The sequence below is a fragment of the Lepidochelys kempii genome, chromosome 8 (assembly GCF_965140265.1).
Source record: "Lepidochelys kempii isolate rLepKem1 chromosome 8, rLepKem1.hap2, whole genome shotgun sequence".
Classification (NCBI taxonomy): Eukaryota; Metazoa; Chordata; order Testudines; family Cheloniidae; genus Lepidochelys; species Lepidochelys kempii.
Window position 1 is genome coordinate 75,233,560 of NC_133263.1, and position 26,385 is coordinate 75,259,944.

The 26,385-nt window shown below is 40.1% G+C and overlaps 1 protein-coding gene across 1 annotated transcript in view; it reads right to left on the reverse strand.

Annotated features, from left to right (window-relative positions):
• The window catches only part of BRDT (bromodomain testis associated), a 42,029-nt gene that overhangs the window by 14,599 nt on the left and 1,045 nt on the right, over positions 1–26,385 (reverse strand). Inside the window, exons 2-13 of the mRNA XM_073358225.1 lie at positions 23,048–23,185; positions 22,028–22,157; positions 16,926–17,104; positions 15,352–15,714; positions 13,846–13,974; positions 13,434–13,622; positions 9,828–10,012; positions 9,465–9,754; positions 9,239–9,352; positions 6,330–6,470; positions 2,265–2,326; positions 495–687 (exon numbers count right to left, since the gene is read on the reverse strand). Of these exons, the coding sequence (XP_073214326.1) occupies positions 495–687; positions 2,265–2,326; positions 6,330–6,470; positions 9,239–9,352; positions 9,465–9,754; positions 9,828–10,012; positions 13,434–13,622; positions 13,846–13,974; positions 15,352–15,714; positions 16,926–17,104; positions 22,028–22,157; positions 23,048–23,185 (2,113 nt within the window). The remainder of the gene's footprint in view (positions 1–494; positions 688–2,264; positions 2,327–6,329; positions 6,471–9,238; positions 9,353–9,464; positions 9,755–9,827; positions 10,013–13,433; positions 13,623–13,845; positions 13,975–15,351; positions 15,715–16,925; positions 17,105–22,027; positions 22,158–23,047; positions 23,186–26,385) is intronic.

Sequence of the window (26,385 nt, forward strand, 5' to 3'; positions counted from 1 at the left end):
GAACTGAGGAAGGATGATTTGGGGGGGGGGGGGGGGGCATGTCATTAAATATTTGCAAGATAGCTTTAAGGTAAGAGATTGGATATTCTTTCCTTTAAACCCAGCTTTACCAATGCAGGATTATGTCCTTTTATCTCAATCTTGAGTCACTTTTTATAGTCACATTACTCTTTTCTATTTTGCTGTTTGACAGTAGTAAAATGACACTTACAAAAACCACTGTATCTGAAGTGTTGGTAGACTGCATTTCTGCAACCAGGATTCTGCTAAGTGTTGCTTGACCTCCATGACATAGAACAAAGGGTGCTCAACACTACACATGGAAGCTATTGCAGGGTCTCTAACCTAACACTTCCCCCATCCTACCTCCCAGCAAACTCCAACAAACAAAACAGGAATTTTCTAGACAAGACCAATACCAATTTTCTTCTCCTGCTATAATGACAGTCTCATGTCAATAATAGCCATTTCATTTTCTGGTGTAAAGATTTTACCTGAAGGAGACAGCATGCTTTGTTCAGGTAGTTTAAGTGGACTACGTTGCAAAAGCTGAGGCCACTGTAGTATTTTAAGAGAAGGCTGTGTTTCTGATGATCTTTGATTTTGCAAGCTACTAGTAAAAGAAAATGAGGTCTGCACTTCAGGAATAGCATTGCAGGATGTCTTTTGTAAAGACAGTGGTATTTGCTGCAGGAAGATTTAAATGTAATTAATTTTTGATATTTACCTTGCATTTGATAAAGTTAACCCTTTATACCTCTTCAAGTTTTCCCGTTTCCACCTGGGCATTTGAAAGTGATCTACTTCTCTTAAAAATACAATACAAATAATATCTGATGTCACTGGTGCCTATAGTATTTGTTAGGAATTCTATAGGTTGACAGCAGAAAAATGTACCCATTTAAATTAACAATGATGCACAATTTAAACGGAAGAAGTGGCATTAACTCCTGCTGTCTGGTAGATACTTTGGTAAATACACTATATTCTGACTCAGATACCAAGTATACGACAGAGAAAGTTGTAGAGATAAAGACAAATTACATTTAAGACCCAGCCTGGTGGCATAGGAGTAGCATTCTGTAAGTCTTAGTTTTACCAGGGAGAGACCGAGATATATCAGTAGCATGGCTCTCACTGTGGAGACACGTGAGCACCTGTCTTGCAAAGGCTACTCACACTGAATGAAGCTAAGCATATACTTAAGTCTTTGCAGGATCAGAGTCTGAGTGAAAGGTATATTCTAAGAGGAGGTCTTGCATCTATAATGGAGGGTGAATAAACAGCAGTTGAATAAAGGCGTCCAGTTAAGTTTGCCACCTGATTTTCCTATGTGGTTAAGTGCTCTGCTCTGAAAGGAAGAGCAGTATATTTGAAGCACAGGAGCGGTACTCAAACTCTTCCAGAAAGGGCGGGGGGGGGGGGGGAGGATTGAGTCCAGTGAGGGCAAACTGATGTGGAAGTTTTCTTGTAAACGTACTTTGAAAAACTAGCTGCCGCCTCTCCTCCCATTTGGGATCAGAGTACATTGTGAAGGATGGGCATGGGCAATGGGAGGGTCATGGCCAAGCAGGTGCACTGGTATATAAGATGGGTATTCACCCAGGAGTGGAGTAGGTAGTTTGTTTATTTATTGGAAAAAGAGAGCTAAAGAGTTTTATGTATTTAGTTTCATGTTAGGCTAGTTCCTCTTAAATCTTGCTCATTGTTCAGATGATGCTGTAACGTTTTGGATACTTCCTACATCTGTCACTATATCTGAATGAATATTTTACTGGAAGATTTGTGTGCTTATAGCGAAGATAAGACCTTAGTGTGCTTAGCATGGTTTATTAGGTTGATTCACTTTAGTGTGTGAAGGGTAAGACTGTGTTAAAGACACTTAAAAAAAATAAACCTTGTTAACCATTTTTAGTTAAATGTTGCCTCCATATTTCTCCCCTGTTCCCTCCTCCTCCCCCACATCTGTAGTGAAGTAAGATCCCCAAATGTTGCTCCCACCCCAGCAGCTGGGCGAGGTCTAGCTACAGTGTGTCAGCAATATGCTTAACTTTGAACTTCTGCAGCAAACAAACTTTGTTCCTCCCTATGAGTGAGGTAAACAAAATTAGAATCAAATTAAATATTCAAAATTTTAGTATCAAACAACAGAGAACAAAGCTATTTAAGTGATTTCAGCAAACAATACTAAGCAGTGAATGACAAACCTTTTAATCTAGATCTAAAGTTATATGCATTCTAACAGAAGAGAAATGTGAATTTACCTCCATTTGTTCTTTAGAAGTCAGACCATTCTGTCTGGTTCCATTTGGCTTTGAGCCTATTTCTGTAATCATAAATAAAGTGAAGGGAGAAACTCAGGTATTCACATCTGTTGTATGGATTCACATCAAGACATTTTTAATCTGTATTGCAGTAGCACCTAGAGGTCCAAGACCCATTGTTGTGGGAACTGAACAAACAGGCATCCCTGTCCCAGAGAGCTTACTCCTGTTCACAGAGTTAAGCATCTGTACCACCACTGAAGTCAATGGGACTCAATACACAGAATTAGGCACACATATAGGGTCCTAATGGGATCTATACCTTAGCTGCCATTGCCATAGAAGAGATGAGGCTATGGTATCCTGGCATACTCCAGTAGCTGGAAGCAGCCCTAGACAGCTAGCAGCCTCAAGTATGTACCCATCCAAGACCATAGGTATAGATTCAGGGCAGGTAGCCCCTCCTGCTACCACAGGCATGCTCTATTTTTAGTGCGCTAACACCTTTGTGTCTCCTGGAGCTGGAAGTTACATCACCATCTCAAAGTGTAGACATGCTCTTAGAGTATCCATTAACTAGATCCATATTTTTATTTCTGATGAAATGGTAGATGAACACATACTGTATTACAAAAACTGATTAACAATTAAAATTAAGTGTACGTGGCTTTCAGAATAGATGTTTTAAATCAATGACAGCATATAAAATATTTAAAGTGAAAGGCAGCTGTATTTCTAGCTGAAAACTTGCCGTACCAGTGGACTGCATGTCAGTTTTCAATTAACAGCGTGATTTCAAGTTCAAAATACATTCTGTATGTTTTTAGACTACGTCTATTTTTACTTAAAGATTGTCATTCAGTATATGTGAAATGATTAGATATTTGAAGTAGTGACAGATGGCTCAGTAAAACAAAACTTCTAAATGTAACTTTAAACTGCAAGTACTGTAGTTTGTTGGTCTGAGAATGCCACTAAGAGTCAACACCGCCTTGAGATGAACTACCTATATTTTGAACATAGATGCCTATATAAAACTGGCTGAAATGTTGTGCCAGTCATGAAAATTAATTCCAGCTACAAGAGAAAAAAATCCTTTACACTAAAGAATGCGCTTCCATCTTCCAGGCAACTAGTGTAGTTTGGAAGAGCCCAGACACTTTCAAAAATTCTGAACTTGAAGTTCTGGTTTTAACACGAAGACAGAGGTCAACTCTTCAGTGCCGGATATTATTGTCATTGATAGGGTGACCAGACGTCCTGTTTTTAAAGGGACAGTCCCACATTTCAGCCCTCCTGCAGGTGTCCTGACTTTCTTAAAAATGGGCAAATTTGTCCCATATTTTCTGTCTCCCCCCATCAGTACTGGTGGGTCTTGCTGCTGGCTCTTGCTGCTGGCTGTATCCCTGCTCGCCAGCTGCCCATCCACAGGCGGTGAGTGGGAGGGTCCAGTGGCTGATGATGGGGGTGGGTGTACAAGGCTGGTGATGGGGTGAAGCTGCAGCACACAGGGGTGGCCGCTGCCCCTACTGGTCCATCAGCTCAGCCCCCGTTGCATGTTAGCTCTTAACCAGCAGGGCCTCGCCCCCGTCCCGTTTCTGGCCAGTGCTGGCTGCACTCTGCGGCCACTGGTGAGTGCAGGCAGGCACTAGGCAGTGGCCAGTTATGTGTCGCCTCTATTGCCCACCCATCAGCCCTTTTATGTGATCCCTCTCTCACTGTCCTCTCCCTGCTTTGTCCCTTCATCCCCTCCAGCCCTGCTGCTCCCCCATATCACCCCCACTAGCTGAGCAAAGAACCAGCCCCTGGTCAGAATGCTCAGCTTACCAACAGCCTGGCTGGCAGGCTCCTTCTTTCCCCCACTGCCTCTGGCTGGGCCAGCACCCCATGAAAGCCCAAGACTCTCTGGCCTGGGCGCTGGCCAGTAGGAACCAAGCTCTATGGGGCTTTGGCACACGCACAGAGCTGGCACAGGGAAGCCTCTCTGCCCCTCAGCTAAGCTCTGGAGTGGTGGGAGGCGGAGGGGGCCACAGTGCACGGGAGCAATTTCCAATCTGTTCATGCCCTGACCCTGCAGGATCGACAGCAGCCCCGCCCCGGGAAGGAGCTTACCAGCCTCTTCATACGTACACCCACCCTGGGTCCTTCCCCCAAGGAGCCTGGGGCTGCTCCGCCCCCGAGGAAACTCTGCTACTGAGACATCTCTCTAGCCAGGTTTGCTGAAGCTTCTGCAGCCAGGTTCCCTGGGCCCTTGTGCACAATTCATCCTAGGGCTTAACCCTTCCTGTAGCCAGGGGACAGGAGACAGCTGGGTTTTGTCAGTGGCCATTAGGTGCCTTTGAACACTGTGCGGCAGGAAGGGACAAGCTGCTTCCAGCCACAGAAGGAGTGGGAAAGGAGAGGAACGGGGAAAAAAAGAGAGAGAACAAACTCTGCAAAGACATGGGCCAGGTCATCCCTTCCTCTCCCCTCTGGCTGGAAGCAGCTCCTATCCCTTCTCTCCCACACAGTGCTGAAAGGCTGCTGCTGGCCACATTCTGGTGTGAACCCTGGCAGAAATTGGCGGGGGGGGGGGGAAGCATGTGATCCTGTGTGCCCCCTCCCATGTGTTGCCTTGGGAAGGTGCAGCACCGGGGGAGGCGGGTCCAGCCTGGGGGCCCAGCCAGGCATGAAGGGCAAAGCACACCAGGCAGGGAGGGGGTGTGGGGGTCAGTCAGTCACCCCGTCGTGTGTGTGTGTGTGTGTGTGTGTGTGACCTCTCCTCGTGTGAGCCCAAAAGCCTTAAAGATAAGGCAAATAAAAAATCCAACTATGCAGTATTTCTTTTTAACAGGGGCTCAGTCAACTTGATGATAATTTGAACGTTTGTGCTGCATGGTTCTGATTGATTGCCGTTGAACTTGCTTGAATACGAATAAATTTTACCAGGTGTCCTGTGTTCAGCATAGGGAAATATAGTCATCCTAGTCATTGAGTGTTCAGTAAACTGCAAGGGTGAGCATTTTATGCATAACAGTGTATGTATCAGTCCTTCAGAGGATCTCATCATGTATAGCAGCTTTACCTGCTATTTGAATAATTTTAAGTTTGTTCCCCAAAATCAGTGTACAGAGAGTCTAAGACACGGGCCACTGGAAAAATGGGCTATGTTAACCACCACTGAAACCTCCTTCTTATACTAGATGCTTACACATATTATTGGGAAAAAGATTACATGTCAGGAAAAGTGTTATTTTCCCAGTGTAAACAGGGCCTAAACATTGAGCAATGCTTTAATTACAGTTTGAAAGAACCCCGCTATATACATTTATATTGAACAGTTTGAAAAGTTCAAAGAACTAATACAAGTCTCATTCCTCTCCTCCCACCTCATGAGAGAGATATGCACCTCATGTGTTACAGTAGTCAAAGACACTCACAATCTTGCAGCAATCTGGGATTGTTTTCAATCCAGACTGCACTGCGAATTGCATTTCAGAATGGAACACTGTAAAAACAATTTCCATTAACTCCAGCTTTGTTTTTTTGGGAAAACATTAGTTTGAAGTATTATCATTAGAAATGCTGTTGGTAAGAGTTTTAGGTACTACACCGGCCCTCATCCCTCCATACCCATTTATTTTTCTATTTCTTAAAAAAAGAGTTTTGCTGCTGTGTTGTAGGCCTACATACAAACAAAGTATTTCTATAGTCATCCAATTATAGTAACTGTGTTGTTACAAACACTTAGGCAACACCATTTTTAGACAAATATGAATTAGATAAAAGTATACGACAAGTAACCTAGAATATAGTTTGTGACAAGCTCCAGTACAGATACTTACATTTTGCTACTAGAAGTTTTCATTCACAATTTCAGTTTGCTACTTAAAAAAAAAAAAGTACGTTTCTAGAGAAGTTTTATCCGTAAAAGAGTTTCAGGTATTTCTACTTCATAGCATTTGACTAGACTATGGCACCCTGGAACATACAGCAAGTCAGTAGGCCTAGAAGTATGCAAAGTGAAGCTTCTTTTGTAAATTCTGTATCTCAAGAGGCAGAGGCGACACAATGAGGTTATCTGACCTGATTCAGAGTCACTGGTATCTGAGGAGCTAGAATCACCGCTAGTGCTGCTGCTGCTAGAGTCAGAGGAGGAGCTGCTGCTGCTACTCTCACTCAGTCGCCTTGGTCCACCAATAATCTTTGGTATAGGGTTATTTTCAGCTGCAAGATAAGAAAAGGAAGTACATATAGCACTGAAAGTCTTATGCATATATATGTTAAGTAGGGCTGTCAAGCGATTAAAAAAATTAATCGTGATTAATTGCACTGTTAATAATAGAATGCCATTTAAATATTTTGGATGTTTTATACATTTTCAAACATATTGATTTCAGTTACAACACAGAACACACTTAATATTTATTTTTGACTACAAGTATTTGCACCGTAAAAACCAACAAAAGAAACAATATTTTGCAATTCACCTAATACAAGTACTGTAATGCAATCTCTTTATCATGAAAGTTGAACTTACAAATGTAGAATTATGTACAAAATAAACTGCATTCAAAAATAAAACAATGTAAAATTTTAGAGCCTGCAAGTCCACTCAGTCCTACTTCTTATTCAACCAATCGCTTAGACAAACACGTTTGTTTACATTTGCAGAAGATAATGCTGCCAACTTGTTTACAATGTCACCTGAAAGTGAGAACAGGCATTTGCATGGCACTGTTGTAGCTGGTGCCGCAAGATATTTACATGCCAGATGCTTTAAAGATTCATATGTTCCTTCATGCTTCAACCACCATTCCATAGGACATGCGTCCAGGCTGATTACGGGTTCTGCTCGATAACTATCCAAAACCATGCAGACCAACACATGTTCATTTTCATTATCTGAGACAGATGCCACCTGCAGAAGGTTGATTTTCTTTTTTGGTGGTTTGGGTTCTGTAGTTTCCTGCATCGGAGTATTGCTCTTTTAAGACTGCTGAAAACATGCTCCACACTTCATCACACTCAGATTTTGGAAGGCACTCCAAATTCTTAAATCTTGGGTTGAGTGCTATAGCTATCTTTAGAAATTTCACATTGGTACCTTCTTTGCATTTTGTCAAATTTGCAGTGAAAGTGTTCTTAAAACGAACAGCATATGCTGGGTCATCATCTGAGACTGCTATAACATGAAATATATGGCAGAATGTGGGTAGAACAGAGCAGGAGACATACAATTCTCCCCAAAGGAGTTCAGTCACAAATTTAATTCACGCATTTTTAAAAAAATGAGTGTCAGCAGCATGGAAGCACGTCCTCTGAAACGATGGCCAAAGCATGAAGAGGCATATGAATCTTTAGCGCATTTGGCATGTAAATATCTTGCGACACCAGTTACAACAGTGTCATGTCAACACCTGTTCTCACTTTCAGGTGACACTGTAAACAAGAAGCAGGCAGCATTATCTCCCATAAATGTAAGCAAAACTTGTTTCTCTTAGCGATTGCCTGAACAAGAAGTAGGACTGAGTGGACTTGTAGCTCTAAAGTTTTACATTGTTTTGTTTTTGAGTGCAGTTATGTAACAAAAAACCCACTATATTTGTAAGTTGCACTTTCATGATAAAGAGATTGCATGACAGTACTTGTATGAAGTGAACTGAAAAATGCTATTTCTTCTGTTTATCATTTTTGCAGTGCAAATATTTGTAATTGAAAATATGAAGTGAGCACTGTACACTTTGTATTCTGTGATGTAACTGAAATAGATATATTTTAAAAACATCCAAAAATATTTAATAAATTTCATTTGGTAATCTACTCTTTAATCATGCAATTAAATTTTTTTAATCATGTGAGAGCCCTCGCCTGAATACATCTTGTCACATCCTTCATTACTGACATAGCTTATGCTTTGATTCCTTCAAAGTACTAACTCCAACAGAATCCAGCAGTGGGTGCTGGAGAGGCTGGCATTGATGCAGATTCTTAGGCTTGGTCTCTACCACCAACTTGTGATTGGTATAACTACGTTGCTCAGAGGAGTGGAAAGTCCACACCCCTGGCTTACACAGTTACACCGACCTAACTCTCGCTATGTCAATGGGAGGGCTTCCACCATAGTCCACCTCCAAGAGGCAACAACTAACTAGAGCAACTGGAGAAACTCTCCCATCAGTGTAGGGAGGGTCTTCACAAAGCCCTATGGTGGTGGTGCTGCAGTGCTGTAAGCGTAGACAAGCCCTTACCCAAGCAATGGCCCCTGACCAATGCATTCCAGAAGTATTAGACCCTCTGTGCTGATTTACTGTTGAATTTAATCTGTTGACACTAGAGTTCAAGAGAGCTTTATGCCACTCTCCCTGGACCCCACTGCTCTGAGACTGCTGGGTGAAACCAGTGACCAAGATATTTCTTATGTACTATTTTTAACTGCACACTTTTTGCAGGCACTTGACTGTGTCTTTATCATCTTAAAGAAGAGATGAAGGAGGTGGAAAAGAACCAATTCAATATTCACACCACCACACCAGAATAGGATTTGAAAAAGAGGAACATGGTTAAATGAAACTTTTTCCTGAAGCATTTTCTATTAGCCATGATCAGATGCAGGATGCCACACAAAATACAGACCTTTGCTATGGTGCAAGTGGCAATTCCTGTGGTCTGACTGGCACCCTACATTGCTTGAGAGATGCGAACGCCATGAAGTACAAGATAACTTTTGTTAATATTTTTAAAAAATGTTACAGAAAAGGTTCTGTAACAGATGAAAAAAATAGCTGACCAACAAAAAATTACTGTTGTGGTGTAGTTGAGATAATATAGGAGAGATCTCCCACTCTTGCAGGTTAAAAAAAAGTGACGACTAGCAACTTCTAGTGCCGCTAATATTTTAAAAGGAAGAAATCCCACCAGTTATATCAGAGTACAGACGTCAGGAGGAAATCTCATTATAAAGAACAGAGCAGTACAACTAATGGTCACATTACATTTGCTATTTTGCTTTTTAGGGTTTAACTGCCCATTGACATCCAGCAGCCTCTTTTCCAACTCTTGTTTTTTCTCAAAATTAAGTTCTTCTTTTGACTTCTCTGGTTTCTTCACTGTATATGAAATAAAGAGAGACATTAAGAGCTACATCAAGAGCTACATCCAAACCCAAAATAAATTCTAGTTAAACATATTGTGTAGAGTTTATCCATGATATATACACACCATGTTTTCTTGGTCTTTTCCTTAAACAAGCCATCACATATTTCTCTAGTTCTCTAAGTGTCGATGCTTTTAAAGTTTCAAAGTCTATTTCTATCTCATCAGGATTAGAGTTTCTCAGTGAAGGCTCTCTTGACTGTATTATATATACCACTTTTCCAAGCTTATCTCCAGGAAGTTTATTTATGTCCAAACTCAACTGCCTTTTTTCATCATAATTCATAGGCTTGGCACTATCCTCATCTTCTGATTTATGTGCCAGTGAGACTTGCTGCTTTGTTTTCTTTGACTGACTACAAGAGAGAGAGTTTACTGCATTGAGAGCAATTTAAAATAATTTGTCACCCACACAACCCTCACACTTACATATTTAAAGACAGTTTTTTCTTCAATTTCTTTTTTTGCTTTAGCTTTTTCTTCTTTTGATTCACATATTTGTGTTTGGATTTCTCTTTGCCTCTTTTCCCCTTTTTAGACTTCCCTTTTTTCTTCCTCAGCTTGGGCAAGGAGGTTTTGGCCAATGCCCGCAACTGCTGATGAACAGCTTTAAGCTGTCAAAGAAAAGAAGAAAGGAAACTAAGCATCTTGATAGTCATTACAGGAAAAATATTGGGAAGGGAAAAAACTGGTCCCGAAGGCCATGGGAGAGTTTTGGCAGCTGGGCAGGGATAGTAGGGTGTTTACTCAGTCGTGTAACAAGATTTTGGAAGGTAGAACAAACAGGATGAGGGGAGCTTTGGAAAATGGGGGCTTGCATTAAGAGGGAGAACATTTGTAGCAGCTACATGTGCACATAGGGGTTGTCTCTTGCCTCCCAGACTTGCAAAAAAAAATTGTCTTCCTGCAGAAACATCCCAAAGCTCTTCTTTAGCATGAGGAACTTGGGGCTCAAGTGTCTCAGTGCATCGCTTGCCCACCTCCTGTGAGATGTTTCTGTGAAAGGCAGTCTAGAGAGGATGTTGGGGCAGAGTCTTCCACATCATAAGTCCAAGCTATTTTGAAGTCTTGTAGTCTGGCCAGACAGTTATACTGAAACCAAGACAAAGTGCTGGCTTCAACAATCAGCTGGAACTATATAACACCTGCAGAGATAACACTCATGTTTTGTCCAAGTTAAAAAAAAAAAGGGCGGGGGGGGGCAGATTACACTGCATAGGGATTAAAAGAGGAAAGGATGGATAAGAAGTCCCATCAAGACACATTAGCTCGACAGTTCACTGCAGAACAGTTAAACAGAAGTAAGGGTGATTATTAATCTGCCTGCCCTCAGCAAAATGGAAAACACCACACATCTTGATGCTCTTTGAGAAGTTCGTTTCCAAATTAAGTAGCTCAGCACACGGAAATTTAGAGCTAAAACCCATCCACCTTTCATTAGATTTTGGAACTCTTCTCTGGACTTTTGCCAGAATTTGAGCATCTTGACACAGATGCAAAAAAGCCCAGTAATTGTCCTGATGGAACCTCACAGTGGCTATGCTCATTAAAATTCAATAAATTATATTTTTAAAAGAGTAAGATGATACTAAGATAGCCTTCATAAAGGGACTGCAATCAACACTAAACTGACAGAAAATAGAGGAGCTGTAGACGTTCCAACTTGAATTTTGGTAAGAGTTGAGTTTCAGTGGTGCAATTAATTTTTAAGTAACTTATCACTGATGCTTTCTTGCCCAGCAGGGAGACTGAGAATGTAATAGCCTTCTTTCATTCTTAGGATTTGGAGGTTGTGGATGAGAGAGTCTGCATGCAGCCTCCTCTTAAATTAGGAGTTGAAAACAGTGTCATAGATTAATTACATTCCCTTAAATTTGCAATAAATTTTTAGATTTGACCTATGATCTTTAGAGTATGTTAGAATAATTCCTACTGATATTGTTCCTCAGACAGGCACACCCAGCAGTGATACAGTAGAAACTTCACAATCTTGTTTACAATAGTTTAATGTAGCCTAGCATCTTATTGACCTGCTTTCCACAAAACTTGAACATATTCATGATCATTTTAGGACAACTCAAAATTCAAAGACAAAACAAACAAAGCATTAGATTGCTCATCGGACTGAAAACCTGAAGGAGTTTCATTATTATGTTAGGCATTTAAGAGTCCAGGTCAGTGTGCCTGAAAGTAGTTAACATAGGATGGTGATAATTTATGAAGTGAAGTAGCTTTGAGAGAGTCTAAAGGCACAAAGGCAGCAAGGTATTCATGAAAGAAAAAGTCCTGGGAAGGACACAGTTAAAAAAGGAAGGGGTAATTGAATAGCCAGAGGCTAGAACTATAGCTCAGTAGGATCTGGAGTAAGCAAGAGAGCTTAAGGGCAAGCCTACACTATGGGGAGAAGTTGACCTAAGTTACACAACTCCAGCTATGTGAATAATGTACCTGGAGTCAACATAGCTTAGGTCAACTTATTGTGGTGTCTACACCACCCTGGGTCAACCCATCTTACCCTTCTCATTCCAGTGGAGTACCAGAGTCAACGGGAGAGCAATCTGTGGTTGATTTAGCGGCTCTTCACTAGACCCATTAAATTGACCACCAGTGGATCGATTGCCATAGCGTCGATCCCTCGTAAGCGTAGACATACCCCAAGTCAGTGGTTTTCAAACTTTTTTTCTGGCCACCCAGTTGAACAAAACTGTTGATGCCCATGACCCAACAGAGCTGGGGATGAGGGGTTTGGGAGGGGCTCAGGCAGAGGGTTGGGGTACGGGGGCAAGGGCTGCGAATGAGGAGTTCAGAGTATGGGAGGGGGCTCTGGGCTAGGGCAGGAGGGGATCAGGGCTCTGGGCAGGAGGTGCAGGCTCTGGGGTGCAGCCAGGAATGAAGAGTTAGGGTTGCAGGAGGGGGCTCCAGGTTTGGGGGGGGGGGAAAGAGACTCAGGGCTGGGGCAGAGGATTGGGGCATGGGATTACCTCCAGCGGCTCCTGGTCAGCAGCACAGCCGGGGTACAGAGGCAGGCTTCCTACCTGTCCTGACACTGCGGACCACTCTGTGCCCCAGAAGCAGCCAGTAGCAGGTCTGGCTCCTAGGCAAAGGCACCGTTCTTCCCCTCCTCCCCCTGCCCACCTCCCATTGGCCAGGAACAGACCAATGAGAGTGCAGAGCCACTGCTCGGGGTGGAGGCAGTGCTCGGAGCCCCATGGCCCCCTGCATCTAGGAGCCGGACCTGCTGCTGGCTGCTTCCGGGGCATAGTGTGGTGTCTGAACAGATAGGGACTAGCCTGCCTTAGCTGGGCAGCACCGCTGACGGGAGTTTTAATGGCCCAGTCGGTGGCACTGACCAGAGCCGCCGCAACCCAGTGCCTTCCATTCCGCGACCCGGTACTGGGTTGTGAATCACAATTTGAAAATCACTGCCCTAAGCGACTTGTCTTGATGCTAACTGGCTGCCTCTTCAACTGCTTGAGAGGTGCAAAGAGCCCAATTGGATTGGGGCTTCAGAACAAGGCAATACCAACTGGATTTAGGCACTTTTGAAATTTTAATTCAATGCATTTTAAAGAACAGGTAGCAGATATCCTATTCAACAACGTCTGCCTACTGAAGGCTCTGAAGCCAGTATGTAGAAAGTTAAGCCTGGGATAACTCAGTGGTTTGAGCATTGGCCTGCTAAACCCAGGGTTGTGAGTTCAATCCTTGAGGGGGCCATTTAGGGATCTGGGGCAAAAATTGGGGATTAGTCCTGCTTTGAGAGGGGGCTGGACTAGGGACTCCTGAGGTCCCTTCCAACCCTGATATTCTATGAATCTATCATCTCCCACAAAGTAACCACAGTGTAGTGTGCTACCACATAAGAAAATAATTCTGTACCACCACCCCAAATGCACACTTCTGGACATACATTTAAAAAAACCTCTTTACTTGGGTTCCTAGCACTTAGTTCTAGACCTTAGAATGGATACATATGAACAAGAGCCACCCAAGGTTATAATAGTCACGCACTTTGTACAGAGCATTGTTGCTTACTTGCTCCTGAAGCTTTGCAAGGCGCCTTGTTCTTTCCTCTTCTGAATCTTCGGATGATCTTTCTTCTGTGGAGTCATCACTGGTGCTTTCACTAGAAAAAGCACTTGCTATTTGTGTTTTGGGCTGTGATGGTGGTATACTTGCAACAGGTTCATCTGGAATTTTGGCAAATTGCATCTCAAAGATATCCTAAAATATAAATAAAAAATGTTGGGACCTCTTTTATAGAAGAGTTTTTCATCTTTACTGATTTCTTTGTATTGGTCTAGATGTCCTAGAGTAGTCACAGGTCACCTAGCACCCAATGATTTCTCTTCTATCTCCTATGCTAATTCTCCAAGAGCCATTACCAGAACAGCACCACAGTGGGAATCTTGGGTGGTCCAGTTTAATTTATTAAGTGATAACTCACCTGCAGTTTTCTTGCCATAGCAACCACTTCATGGTCTGGAGAGTTGTATTTGTAGCAATTCATAAACATTAATCTAATATCTGCAGCAAACGCTTGTGTATCTTTATATTCATAGTTATCCATTTTCTTCTATGAGGAAACAGAATAATGAAGTTGCTTTTTAGATTATATAAACTTTAAGCTACAGACTATGTATCTGGGGCTTAACACCAAATATAAAAAAGTCAAGAAAGATTGATACTTCCAGCATCAGAATAAATCTTGTGCAGTAGGGTTACCATACTGCAGAAGCTCCAAAACCATCATTAAAGAAAAAAAAACCCAACACACACACCACACAAGCTCATACATCACATAGCCTCTTCTGACTTAGAATATTCTGTTGCAAATATTAACTGTCAGCAATACAACTTTATTGAATTAAAGCTATGATACTAACAGGATCTGAATAACTAAACTTTCTGTTGTAGTACCAAAAAGCTTTAGCTAATGTTCAGTTATAGATTATAAAGAATCTACATTTGTTCTGCACATGTCCTCTCTTTAATTTGTATTGTAACTCATGTAGATGACTGAAATACTCTAATAAATCCAGGCCAAGGTTTTGCGATAAATAAAAAATAAATATGGGCAGTTAAAGTTGGGTTCCCAGACCCTAATTTAGCTACCTAAATAAGTGGCCTAATTTTCAGAAGAACTGAGTACCTGAGAGCTCCACTGAAGTCAATGGGAGCCATTAAGTTCTCAACTCTTCTGAAACTTAGGCCACTTATTTAGGTAGCTAAATAAGGGTTTGGGAACCCAACTTTAGAAATCAATATTTTATAAAAATATGTATCCATTTTTTCAGTCCTTGACTACACTGTCTAAAGGACTTATTGTGTTTTTTATAAATGGGGACAAACATGACAGAGTCTGAATTATGGCCCTACCAATTAAGATGGGGAGCAGTTAAGTTTAAGACAAAACAGGGAGCTTACACGGTTGAGACATCTGGGCGTTTGAGGTTTCAGATTGCATCATGAGAGCGAGTCTTGAAGGGCTAGAGTGATGCTTAAGTACTGGGAAAAGGATAGAGACTATCATCTGTTTATATAGAAGACTACTGTCAGCATATATAAAAAGTGACCCAAAAAGGTACTTTTACCTGTGCCCCAGTAGGTTTATACAGATAGGCTAGAAACTTGGAAAGCTTGCATCATGACTAGAAGTTTGCTTGAGTGAAAGTCTAACTGTGATGTAAGACCTCTTACTAATTTTTGAGCTCAGTTCACCCTACAAGTAAGCAAACTAATTACTTTAGCAGTTAATCAACAACATGAAATAACCGTAAGACACTATGTACAACAGGATATGCAGTCTTTGTGCCTAGATTTACTTTCCTTAAAGAACCAAGTCTTCATGACATTTTCAGATTCAATTTAAAAAGGTATATTTAATTTAGGACCATAAATCCCTTATACATGAGAATAAACTAGAGTTGTGAATCTAGCCAAAACCTCTTACCTTAATAGTTCCAAGGTCTATAGGGCATTTTGTGGTATCATGGTGGTCATTGAGCCCCAAAGCTGTAATGTCTACAGGTTTATAGAAAGGCCAAGCATATGATGCATGTTGCTTTGCAAACATTTCTTTAAGGATCTCACTACAATGCTTTAGTTGTTCTGATAATTGAACATTTTTGACAATTTCAAGTGGCTGTTGAGAATCTGGCAAGTCTTTCTTTAGAAGACTGTCTGGTACACTACATTCACTTTCTCCTCTACATGATATTTTAGCAACTTTTGGTTCATTAAGTGCTGGAGAAGATTCACAGCTTGCTGTGAATATTGTAGTAGTATCAGCCTTCCTTTTCACACCCTTTTTAACCTAGAAAACAAAAGTTCACACAGAATATTTCAAGTAACTAAAACAGCACAATTCCACTATAAATAGCAAAAGAGAAACTTCTTTGGTTTTTTAGACAAAAAGCTTCTGTATTTTTTATCCACAACTGTAGAACTTGTTTCTACAATTTTATATTTAAGACCTACATTTTCAGAAAAGTGTTACAAATCTAGCATCAAATGTAATGCTTTCTTCTTTAGAGTTGGAAGGAAAGCGTACTACAGTTTAATCTATTTTGCGGTCACTTTTAAGTAGGGTAAAATCTCAAAAAAGTTACTAGATTATGAAGTTGACATAAGAACAGCCACCAGCAAATACAAAGATTGCTGCACTCTAGTATTTGAGGCCTAATTAGAGGCCATCAGTACAAGCTTTTAGCTCATAAGTTTTGTCTAACATTGTGCTGCCGCTGGTTTGGAAGAGATACAATATATGCACTTTGCCACTAACTCACTAAGACACTCACCAGATACATATTTTTACTTTTCTGAAAAAGGTCTGGGAGAGAGCATGCATGTTTCCAGCTGGAATAGTTGAAACAAAGCTAGTTGATAGGAGATGGTTTGAGCTAACCAAAATGGCATGTTTTCACACACAGGTCTAGATAACAGCAATTGTTTTTGGTAGCTCATACAAACGAGTTGTTTAAAATAACTATTCTGTTATAGATTTAACAGGTAATCTGCTTATTTTGAAAAATCAAGTATTTCCATCATATCATGGACTTAGTTTACATTAAATCAGTTCCTTTTGAATATTTAATTTTGAAGTTTAGCAGAGATCTGTCCCCATATCTGGAAACTACCTTTAACTTAACATAAAGCAAAGCTACCAGTCTCTCAAACCATCTTTCTGAAAAACAAACACGTTCTTTAACTCATCTCAGCACAAAGAAAAGCAAAACACCCAGATTTAAATATGCAATCACCCTACATTTTGACTCAACCTCTGCCCTAAATACTGTAATTAGCGCTGCCCTACTTATTCGAGAGATCAGAAATTGTGTATAAAAAAAAAATCTACATTTTATAGGATGCAAGATAAATAGGTTGTGTTCATTCACAGTGCCCTATGTTAAATGGTGTTCCATTAGTTTTGTGCGTGAGCCACATTATACGTGGATGTATCAACTACTGCCCCAGATAGTATCAATCTACTTTCATTTAGAAGCCAGTATTCAAAAGGCAACTTACTTTTGATATAGGTAGTGTGGCTGACATTAAGGTAGTCGACTGAGTCATTGACAGAGGGGCTAGCGCAGGCTGCTGTGGTACTGGAGTCATCACTTGAGGCTGCTTAACAATGCTTTCAAGTTGCTTCTGCAGCTGATTTTGCTTAGTGGTACAAACTCCTGAATCAGGCTGCTGAGCTCCTAATAAATCAAACCAATTTACAGAGATGTGTACTTTGGTGTCCCAACAGTTCCAGTCCTATGTTCTTACAGAAGAGATCTCCTAGGTCATCGAGTCCAACCTCCTGTTATTGCAGGCAACTTAGTCATAATCCCATTAATGAATGTATCAAACCCCCATCTTTACATTTCCTTTCACAAAGCTCCTGTTTGTAGGCCCAAAGGCCACACTGTCTTATTTTCATCTGACCAAATACTTACGTGCAATTGGTGCTCTCTGAAGCTATACATAAGTGCAACAATTACCACTCTTGCGTTCATGCTCCTAATGCAAGTCCAGATTGGGACTCTCCCGGTTCAGATCTGAAGTGCTGTTTCAGCAGCGGAGCCATAGTGCCCCCAAGAGTCTTCAATCCAATTAATGCCCTTGAAAAAAACTGAACTAAACTATTTATCTTTGAAAGCAATAGTTAGTTGACTCATCTTTTTTCCAGAGATACAGGCTTTTTTAGGGTTCTATTTTTGGAAATTGAATTTCTCCATTGAGGTCTGCCATTTGGATTTAAAAAAAAAGTGGACTAGAATAGAAGTAGTACTGGAACAAGGAACAGATACCAGATAAACAGTCTGTGACAGAAATCCTCTCTGTAATTTAAGATTTACTATTCCAAATTCCAATATTCCAAAAGTAAGTTTACTAATTTGGAGAAGCACTTAGCTTGGAAAAGGGGTTCTGTAAGACCACTAGTTAATAAGCTAATTATTAACTTGAGGAGTCCAAGCAACAGTGATTCATAGTTGTGTACTCCAGGTGGCTGCCCTCATAAATCTCTCATGTGAAGTCTGATTGAAGGTTCACTGTGGAAGCAGAGACTTCTTTAATGTGACCCTAAAAATCAAAGGCCTGCCAAAGGTGACAATAAAATATTCACTCTGCCAAACATTAAGAGATGGTTCTCAAAGAGCAGAACAGTTGAGTGGTAAGCAAGAGAGGTTGGGTACATTATCGCAGGACATTAGTTACTCCACATGAAGTCCTTAAGATCTTTGAAACAGATTGTGGAAGAGAACCTTCCTGGGATGGATGCAAGGGCGTATGAGTAACCTTGATAGGTGACTTATTGAAACTGAATCTTGATACCAGCTCTGAAAGTAGTGAGATGCATTTACAGTATCACCTCGTTAATGAAGAATTTAATGTAAGATGGAATGGCACCAAAATGACTTCTTTTCCTGCACAATTTTCTCCAAGAGGATGGAAAGGAAATCTGGAGTTATCCCTAGAAGCCAACTTTCTTCCTAGCCACCACTTGTATAGACTGCCAGGGTAGCATGGCTGTTGTCAGGACTGGTCATTTTTCACTGCCACCCTAGCCCTTTATAGGCATTTCAAGATGTCTGGCCTGGTCCTGTTCAGTATCAAAAATAAGGATAAGCCTTTCTTAAAGAGAAACTAATATTGTCTTAGGGAGGTTCATGGAGGAACATCAGTAATTTCCTCAGCACAAGTGATAGCCAAATGCACCATGAAAGTTTAAATATTTAAAGTGCCTAATGTTCCAAGGACACTTTGTATCTAGATTAGGCAATAGCCAGGCCGTGGTGGCACATACTTTTGAGTGAACTGGAGAAGTGTGGCATTTGTGTAGACATTCAACATAGTGAAGGAGTACTTGTGGCACCTTAGAGACTAACCAATTTATTTGAGCATAAGCTTTCGTGAGCTACAGCTCACTTCCACTGCATGTATCCGATGAAGTGAGCTGTAGCTCACGAAAGCTTATGCTCAGATAAATTGGTTAGTCTCTACTCCTTTTCTTTTTGCGGATACAGACTAACATGGTTGCTACTCTAAAACCTGTCAACGTAGTGAAGATCCCTTATTCTGCTTCACATGAGACTTTCAAGCATGGAGGCTTATTGTCTTCTAGGGAGCACTGGGGAGACCAAAAGAGTAACATGGTAAGATAAAAAAAAAATAGCAAGTCATGGTCCACCTCAAAGCAGACTGTTTTATTCCTCTAGCAGACACCACGCCAGGTCATTTTAAGACACCATAGGGATGCTTAGGGTCAGTTCTCAGGATGGGCAAATAGGGCAGTCACCTCAGGCATGCCAAAATGCAATGCCACTTTTTTTTTTTTTTTTTTTTGGGCTGTGCTCCCAGTTAGCTTGCCCTTTTTTATTTCTGGCTCAGCTGCTTGAGGGGTGGGATGCAAGAGGGCAAGGCACAAAAACAGCTAGGGCCTCTCCTTGGGATGCTTCTCAGATATACTTGAGATAAAAGGAAATGGGGAATCCTCAAGTGTCTTCTTTCTTCTTCAAAGTAGTATAAGTGTTTGACAGAGGATTAACTCCAGAAAACATGGAGCCATGAGGCCTACACCATAAGTACAGCAGTAACAGAATATTTAAATACAGGACACTGCATGACAAATTTACACAAGTTTTGGTAGATAGCCATCAAGCAAACAGGGTGATACAGCAGAGGCAGCTGAGAGCAGTGCCCCTTTACTGTCAGAAGTGAAGGAGTCATAGGAAGCAACTGGGGATAGGGTGCTGCAGCTCTAATTAAGACATCACACAGTATCATTTGTTAGAGATAACAGCTCAAGACTGCTGCTCTACTGCCAAGTGCACAGACCCAAGAGTTGTCACCTGTGTCATCATGTATCTATCTATCTTGTAGTTTCAAGGCAAATCCAACATAATGTACTTTTGATTCCTACAGAGAGAATACCTTCTCACTTATCTTTCCTGTTAAATGTGTCTCTCTGGCAACATACAATACCCAATACCCTTGAAAACAGACAAGTATGAACTTGTGGTAAACTATGGTAAACGTTATGTATAATGTTTAATAAAGGTATGACTCACAAAGCTCCAAATATGTAGAGTTGGGGTCGGGGGGACGGGACGGACGGACAAAAAAAACCCAAACAACCAACCTGTTTGGACAGCATGATGGTAGAGCCATTTTATGAGAATCAGATTTCCAAACGGATACCCAGTTCATGGCCAAAGTATATATCCTCATTGTGAAAGGAAATGAAGAGCACCATATTGTTATATATGAGTTAATAGTTCTACATTTATAAGTTGCACTTTCACAACAAAGATTGCAGTACAGTACTTTCATGAGGTGAACTATAAAAATACTATGTTTTGTTTATTTTTACAGTGAAAATATTTGAAATAAAAAATATACACTTTGTATTCTATGTTGTAATTGAAATCAATATATATGAAAATGTAGAAAAACATCCAAAATATTTAATAAATTTAAATAAAAATTTAATTTTGGATTATTACATAAATTAATTTAAATTAGTATTCTATTGTTTAAAGTGCAATTAAAACTGTGATTAATTTGGAGTTAGTCCCATGATTTAACTGCGATTAATCAACAGCCCTATTATAATACATTTGTTTATACAGCACCTTTAAATCAGCAGATCACACTTCTGTGAAGTGCTCAGAAGCCTCTTAATTTTACAGAAAGGAAGAAGCAGAGGTACAAGAATACTAAACAATTTTATCAGTGACAAATAGTGTTTTAGCAACAGAGATAAGAATAGAAAACCGGATCGCTCTTGACCTGCACACCTCTGCTCTCACACCTGGAAGAAGGCTAACAGACTTGCATTTCCCTTTTCAAATAGTTAATATTTTACTTTTAAACTTCCTAACTTAAAAGTATATTAACTAGCTTACAATAAAAAAAACTAAGTCAATTATGGAACATATGCACTGCACTTCTGCTCCTTTCAGGAAGGATCTTTCATCAGATGGATAAACAATTTTTCCTAAAACTATACTACTGTACCTGTTAACTGTCAATGCAGAGAATGAGCTAAACCTCAAACTCATGTCAAAAGGTAGAATTTAAAAAAAATAAGTTATTCAGCTAGAACTGGGGAGGGTATTTATTATTGGCATATTGAACCTGCTTAAACTTTGAAGCAATGATTTTTTGCCTGTCTACTGAATTCCAGGAAAATCAAGTGACAGTTGTCATTTTGTGAAATACAGAGTCCTCATCCCAACTGCTCCACAGTAAAGTTTAGGTTTCAGAGTAACAGCCGTGTTAGTCTGTATTCGCAAAAAGAAAAGGAGTACTTGTGGCACCTTAGAGACTAACCAATTTATTGGAGCATGAGCTTTCGTGAGCTACAGCTCACTTAGATTCATAGATTCATAGAATATCAGAGTTGGAAGGGACCTCAGGAGATCATCTAGTCCAACCCCCTGCTCAAAGCAGGACCAATCCCCAATTTTGCCCCAGAACCCCCTAAATGGCCCCCTCAAGGATTGAACTCGCAACCCTGGGTTTAGCAGGCCAATGCTCAAACCACTGAGCTACTTCATCGGATGCATGCCGTGGAAACTGTAGCAGACTTTATATATACACAGAGAATATGAAAAAATACCTCCTCCCACCCCACTGTCCAGCTGGTAATAGCTTATCTAAAGTGATCACCAGGTGGGCCATTTCCAGCACAAATCCAGGTTTTCTCACCCTCCACCCCCCCCACACAGATTCACTCTCCTGCTGGTGATAGCCCATCCAAAGTGACAAGTCTTTACACAATGTGCATGATAATAAAGTTGGGCCATTTCCTGCACAAATCCAGGTACTCTCACCCCATCACCCCCCTCCCAAACACACCAGACACACAAACTCACTATCCTGCTGGTAATAGCTCATCCAAAGTGACCATTCTCCCTACAATGTGCATAATTAAGGTGGGCCATTTCCAGCACAAATCCAGGTTTGGGTTTTAGTCTAAATAGTAAACTGCTTACAGTTGCCGTAAAATTTTACCATTCTATGGACAAGAATATCAACTCTTCCACAATTTGATGTTTACAAAAAAAGTCGTAATTAAAATTTGAACTGTTAGCAAGTTAATATATTAACACTGTATGTAGTCTAGTATTTACCTTCTTGTTTCTTTCCTTTTCTTTTCCCTTTGTTGACTATCACTATTCTCTCTTCTGGAGGCATTTGTGCCACTTTCTGCATAAATACTTTTTCTAGCTCTTGTGCCATAAAAACGATGTCATCACCTGGCTGCAAGATATAATTATGTTTGTAAATCACAGAATATAGGCAATATACTTTAATATACAATACAATAATTTAATATACAATGTACAAGAGTATTACGTTCAGTAGCATTATAATACACCCATGTTCTGTAGCATCGTGCAGTACAAGTTTACTGTCAATCTGAAGTTATTACAGAACAACCTTAAAAGGGTTACATAACCCACGCCACCAGTTCCACAACAAATTATGATTATATTGAAAGACTAAATGCCCCGCCACCCCTTTATTATTTCCTTCAATATTTCCCCAACCATCCCACCCCTACACGGAGACAAGTTTCAGACTGTTCACTTGAGCATCCTTCAACTCCTGAGGATACTGCAATCAAGTATTAGAACAAAATCACCTGAGTTTGCCATGCATAAGAAGCATCTTAAAAGTTGCTTCTTCCCTTGGTCCGTCACACACTATTTTGTCAGTCATTATCCATTGCAAAGCTCATCTATTCACCCAGCTTCCTGAAGGAGTGGAATGTGGGATTCAGGATAATCAGGAGCGTGTGTACATGCGTCTTACTTATGATAAGCTTTTTAATTGTTAGACATGTTTGTTGTGCGATTACATGGGCTATGTTGTAGTGGATTTGTTGGTAGGATCCTTGTGTGGGGACATTTATCCTTTCAATGAATTGTACAGATGGCTAGAGATTGACTAGGTGCTTTTGGTAAGTTTGAATAAATACTAGCAGCCTATTTAAATGAATGTTTTCCATTAAAATTCAGAGACACGTTAGGTTATTTGGCTGTTACAAGTAACAAAATGCATCAATAGCAAACACTTTCAGAATTGGGTATATGGCCTACTGATCACTATCATTTACTACAGTCCCCTCTTTTTAGCATTTTACATACCTTGTTATACACATAGCAGTTCGTGAACATAGTTTTAAAGTCTTCAATGCAGTCTGTAGCTTTTGTATAATAATTATGTTCCAAACGCTTTTTAATTGTGCTCAAGTCCATGGGTTTCTTAATGATATTATAATAATCCTGTGGTTTTGAAAAAGATGGTTAAAACTATATTAATTTGTGAATTTAATTAAAGATTAATAAGTATTACTAGAACATGAGTGCTCTTGTACATTTGAGGACAACCTGTTAACCTTAACAGGAGAACAGAATTACTATGTTGCTAAATTTGGAATAGGAACATTCTATTAAAAGAAAGCTTTCTTTCAGGTTTAAAATTACCATTAAAAGCATCGTAAGTGCCACAACAGCAGAGGTATTATGGAACTTAATTTCTTTGTACTCTTCCTCTTGCATGATAGATTTTTTAAAAAAAGTATTAATTTCAATAGTATTATTGAATAGGACCATGTGGACAAATGACACTTCTGCTAGGAATAATAGTTCTCTTGTATAGCACTTTTCATCTGTTGGTTTCAAAGCAATTTACAAGTGAAAATAAGCATCCCCATTTCCCAGATGGAGAAATGGAAGCAAAGACAGGCAAAGAGACTCGCACAAAATTGCGGGTAGCGCTGGGACTAGAGTCTAGGTCTCTTGATGTCTGTCCAGTACGTTATCCATTGGGCCATGGTGCTTCCCTAAAGACAAAGGTGAATTCAAGTCTTAGCTGACTGACCATTTAAAAAATATATATCCTAGTAGAATTGCTCACTTCCACCTCTGGGAATTAGCACCCAGTTGTTAATCGCTAGGTTAGAAGAAATCAGAAACATTCAACAGTTTTACACTCCTATTAACTAGGTTACATATGCTTCAAATAATTAAGTTAGTAATGACAACCTCTGAAGCACCTATAACTAGAGCAATTCATCCACTGGAACAAAAGGCTAAATACATCTTAATGATGTTTAACTGTCTGTTTAGCAACATGACCAGAACAACATTTAAACGGGCACAGCTAAAAAGACAGCTATTGTCAAAATACTGATCTCTTCTGCCACCTCCTGTCCCCTTTTGGTGTCAGAAGGGTTAAGTTAGATACTCACTGTCCTTGTAATGAAGCCAGACAGAATTTATTGTAGATTATGCAAAAGTTGAAGCTACACTATTTCTGAAAGTATGTGTTAAATTCTAAGTGGCTGCCTTAGAAATTTGAAGAGGCAGAACTGTCCCGAGGCTAACTACAATTGTTGCCACAACTTTGAATGAATGACCTACAATATTAACCTTAAGTGACAGCTTCTCCTAAGAACAAAAACAAAATACAGACGACAGTCACTTTGACAGTGCTTTTGGACAAACTGACCAAATGAGTTTGTCAAGAGAAACAGATATGGATAAAGGGTTTTGTCTGCTGCTCAAATTGCCTGGAGGGTCTGATCTGAGAGAAAATGTTAAAAGAACTAAGTATTTATACCATACCTTGGTTAAGTAACAACTACGTAACGGAAACAATTTATAAATGGCTGGTACATGTAGACACTAATGAAAGGCAAATTTAAGGGTAATCCAAGAAGAAACTTAACTGGGTTAAGAAATTATAAACCTAAGAGCAACATCTTGTAGCATATTAAAAGTCTAAGGGCTGTTGTGGTGGAAGCCCCATTCCTTGACAAAATTAGATTAATACATAACCCTCCACCTCACAAAAATCAGAAAGAATACAGGAGCATCCTGAGGGAGTTCAGAGTTGGGTAACAATAACGGTTCAAGGCATAAAACCTCATATTGAGAGAGACCAGGATTGCATACCCTCAAATGCAAAAATAAGAGTACACAGTATAATGAATGTTATTGAGAAGATACATCAAACTTCTGTTCATTCTGTCTCGTAATACAAGAAGGAACAGTCAGTGACACCAAATTGTGCGGAGAGTTTAGAACTGATGAAAGAAGCACTTTTCCCACACAATACACAGTTTGCTTGTGGAACTCATTGCCACAGGATCTCATTAAGACCAAGAGCTTTACAAGATGAGAGTTATATCCCGAGTTAATTGTAAACAACAAAGAAACCAGAGTTTGGGCAGGGATAAAAAACACTCATACTTCAGTGCATAATCCAAAAACTATTCAGAGTTAGGAGAAAGCTTTATTTGGGGACAAGCTATCCCATAATCACCTGTCAGGGTTTATTACACCTTTCTTTGGCATTGTTCAGAAAGATCCTTAGTGACACACTACTAGACCACTGGTCTGATTCAGTATGGCAATTCCTATGTTTCTAAGCCTTCTTTGGTAGGGTATCAGAAAGATGTTAGGTCATCTAGTTAATTTCCATTCTTTTAATTTTATGATGAGCGATTTCAGAAAATAAGTATTCATTGGTCCAGACAGAGATTGATGCTATAACCCAGCACTTAGGACACCCACCTAGGATATGGGACACTCATGTTCCTGCTCCAAATCAAGTCGAGTGGGAATTCAAATCTGGGTGTCCCACATCCCAGGTGAGCAGCCTAACCCCTGGGCTGTGACTGGACATATGCATTCTTGAGAGGAAGTCTATAGTTCAAGCAAGAATCAAACCATTGAAAACAACCCTTCATATCTCAAAGACTTCCAAACTGAGAAATGTGGCTAGCCTTCTTTTAGGAGTATGCATACATTTATAAGTGATTTTAAGAATGGAATATTGCCTTTTTAGGTTTCTTGAAGGTTATCTAAGGGTGCCTGCTTTTAAAATGTAGCACTACATAGAAAATGAAAGTTAAAATCAGAAGTTCGGTCTTTCACTTGAAAGTCAAGAAGACTTTAGATTACCACAATGAGCTAGTCTGGTCAACTAATGCGTAATTCTGTATTTGAACTGGAGATTTTGACAGGACAGATATAGGGAGAAACCAGACTATCCTAGTGAGAAAATGACCACACATTCTTAATTCTTTCACCACTCAAACCAGTTAAAGTCTCAGATTGCCCCTACATCAAGGCCCCAAAAGTGTGAGTGAAAGCCCCACAGCAGGCATATGGTGTTGAGGAAGTCTGATGAGGTTTATTTTTTTAAACCCTTAGTATTTGTATTCATTTTCTCTGCAGTGTAGAAAAAAGTGATACACTGTCAGTATAACAGTGAAAGAAGCTTATGAGCATCATCGGTCAGTTTTACCACCTTCCTGTCAGAGACACATGATGATTACAGGAAAAAAAAAGTAATCCATTAATTTACTGGTGTAAAGTGTTAATTGGACATTCCACAAACAAGCCCAAATGTCAATCAAACATTCTCTAAAACACAACATATCTTCAATAAAGTCAATATTTTCTCATAAATCTTA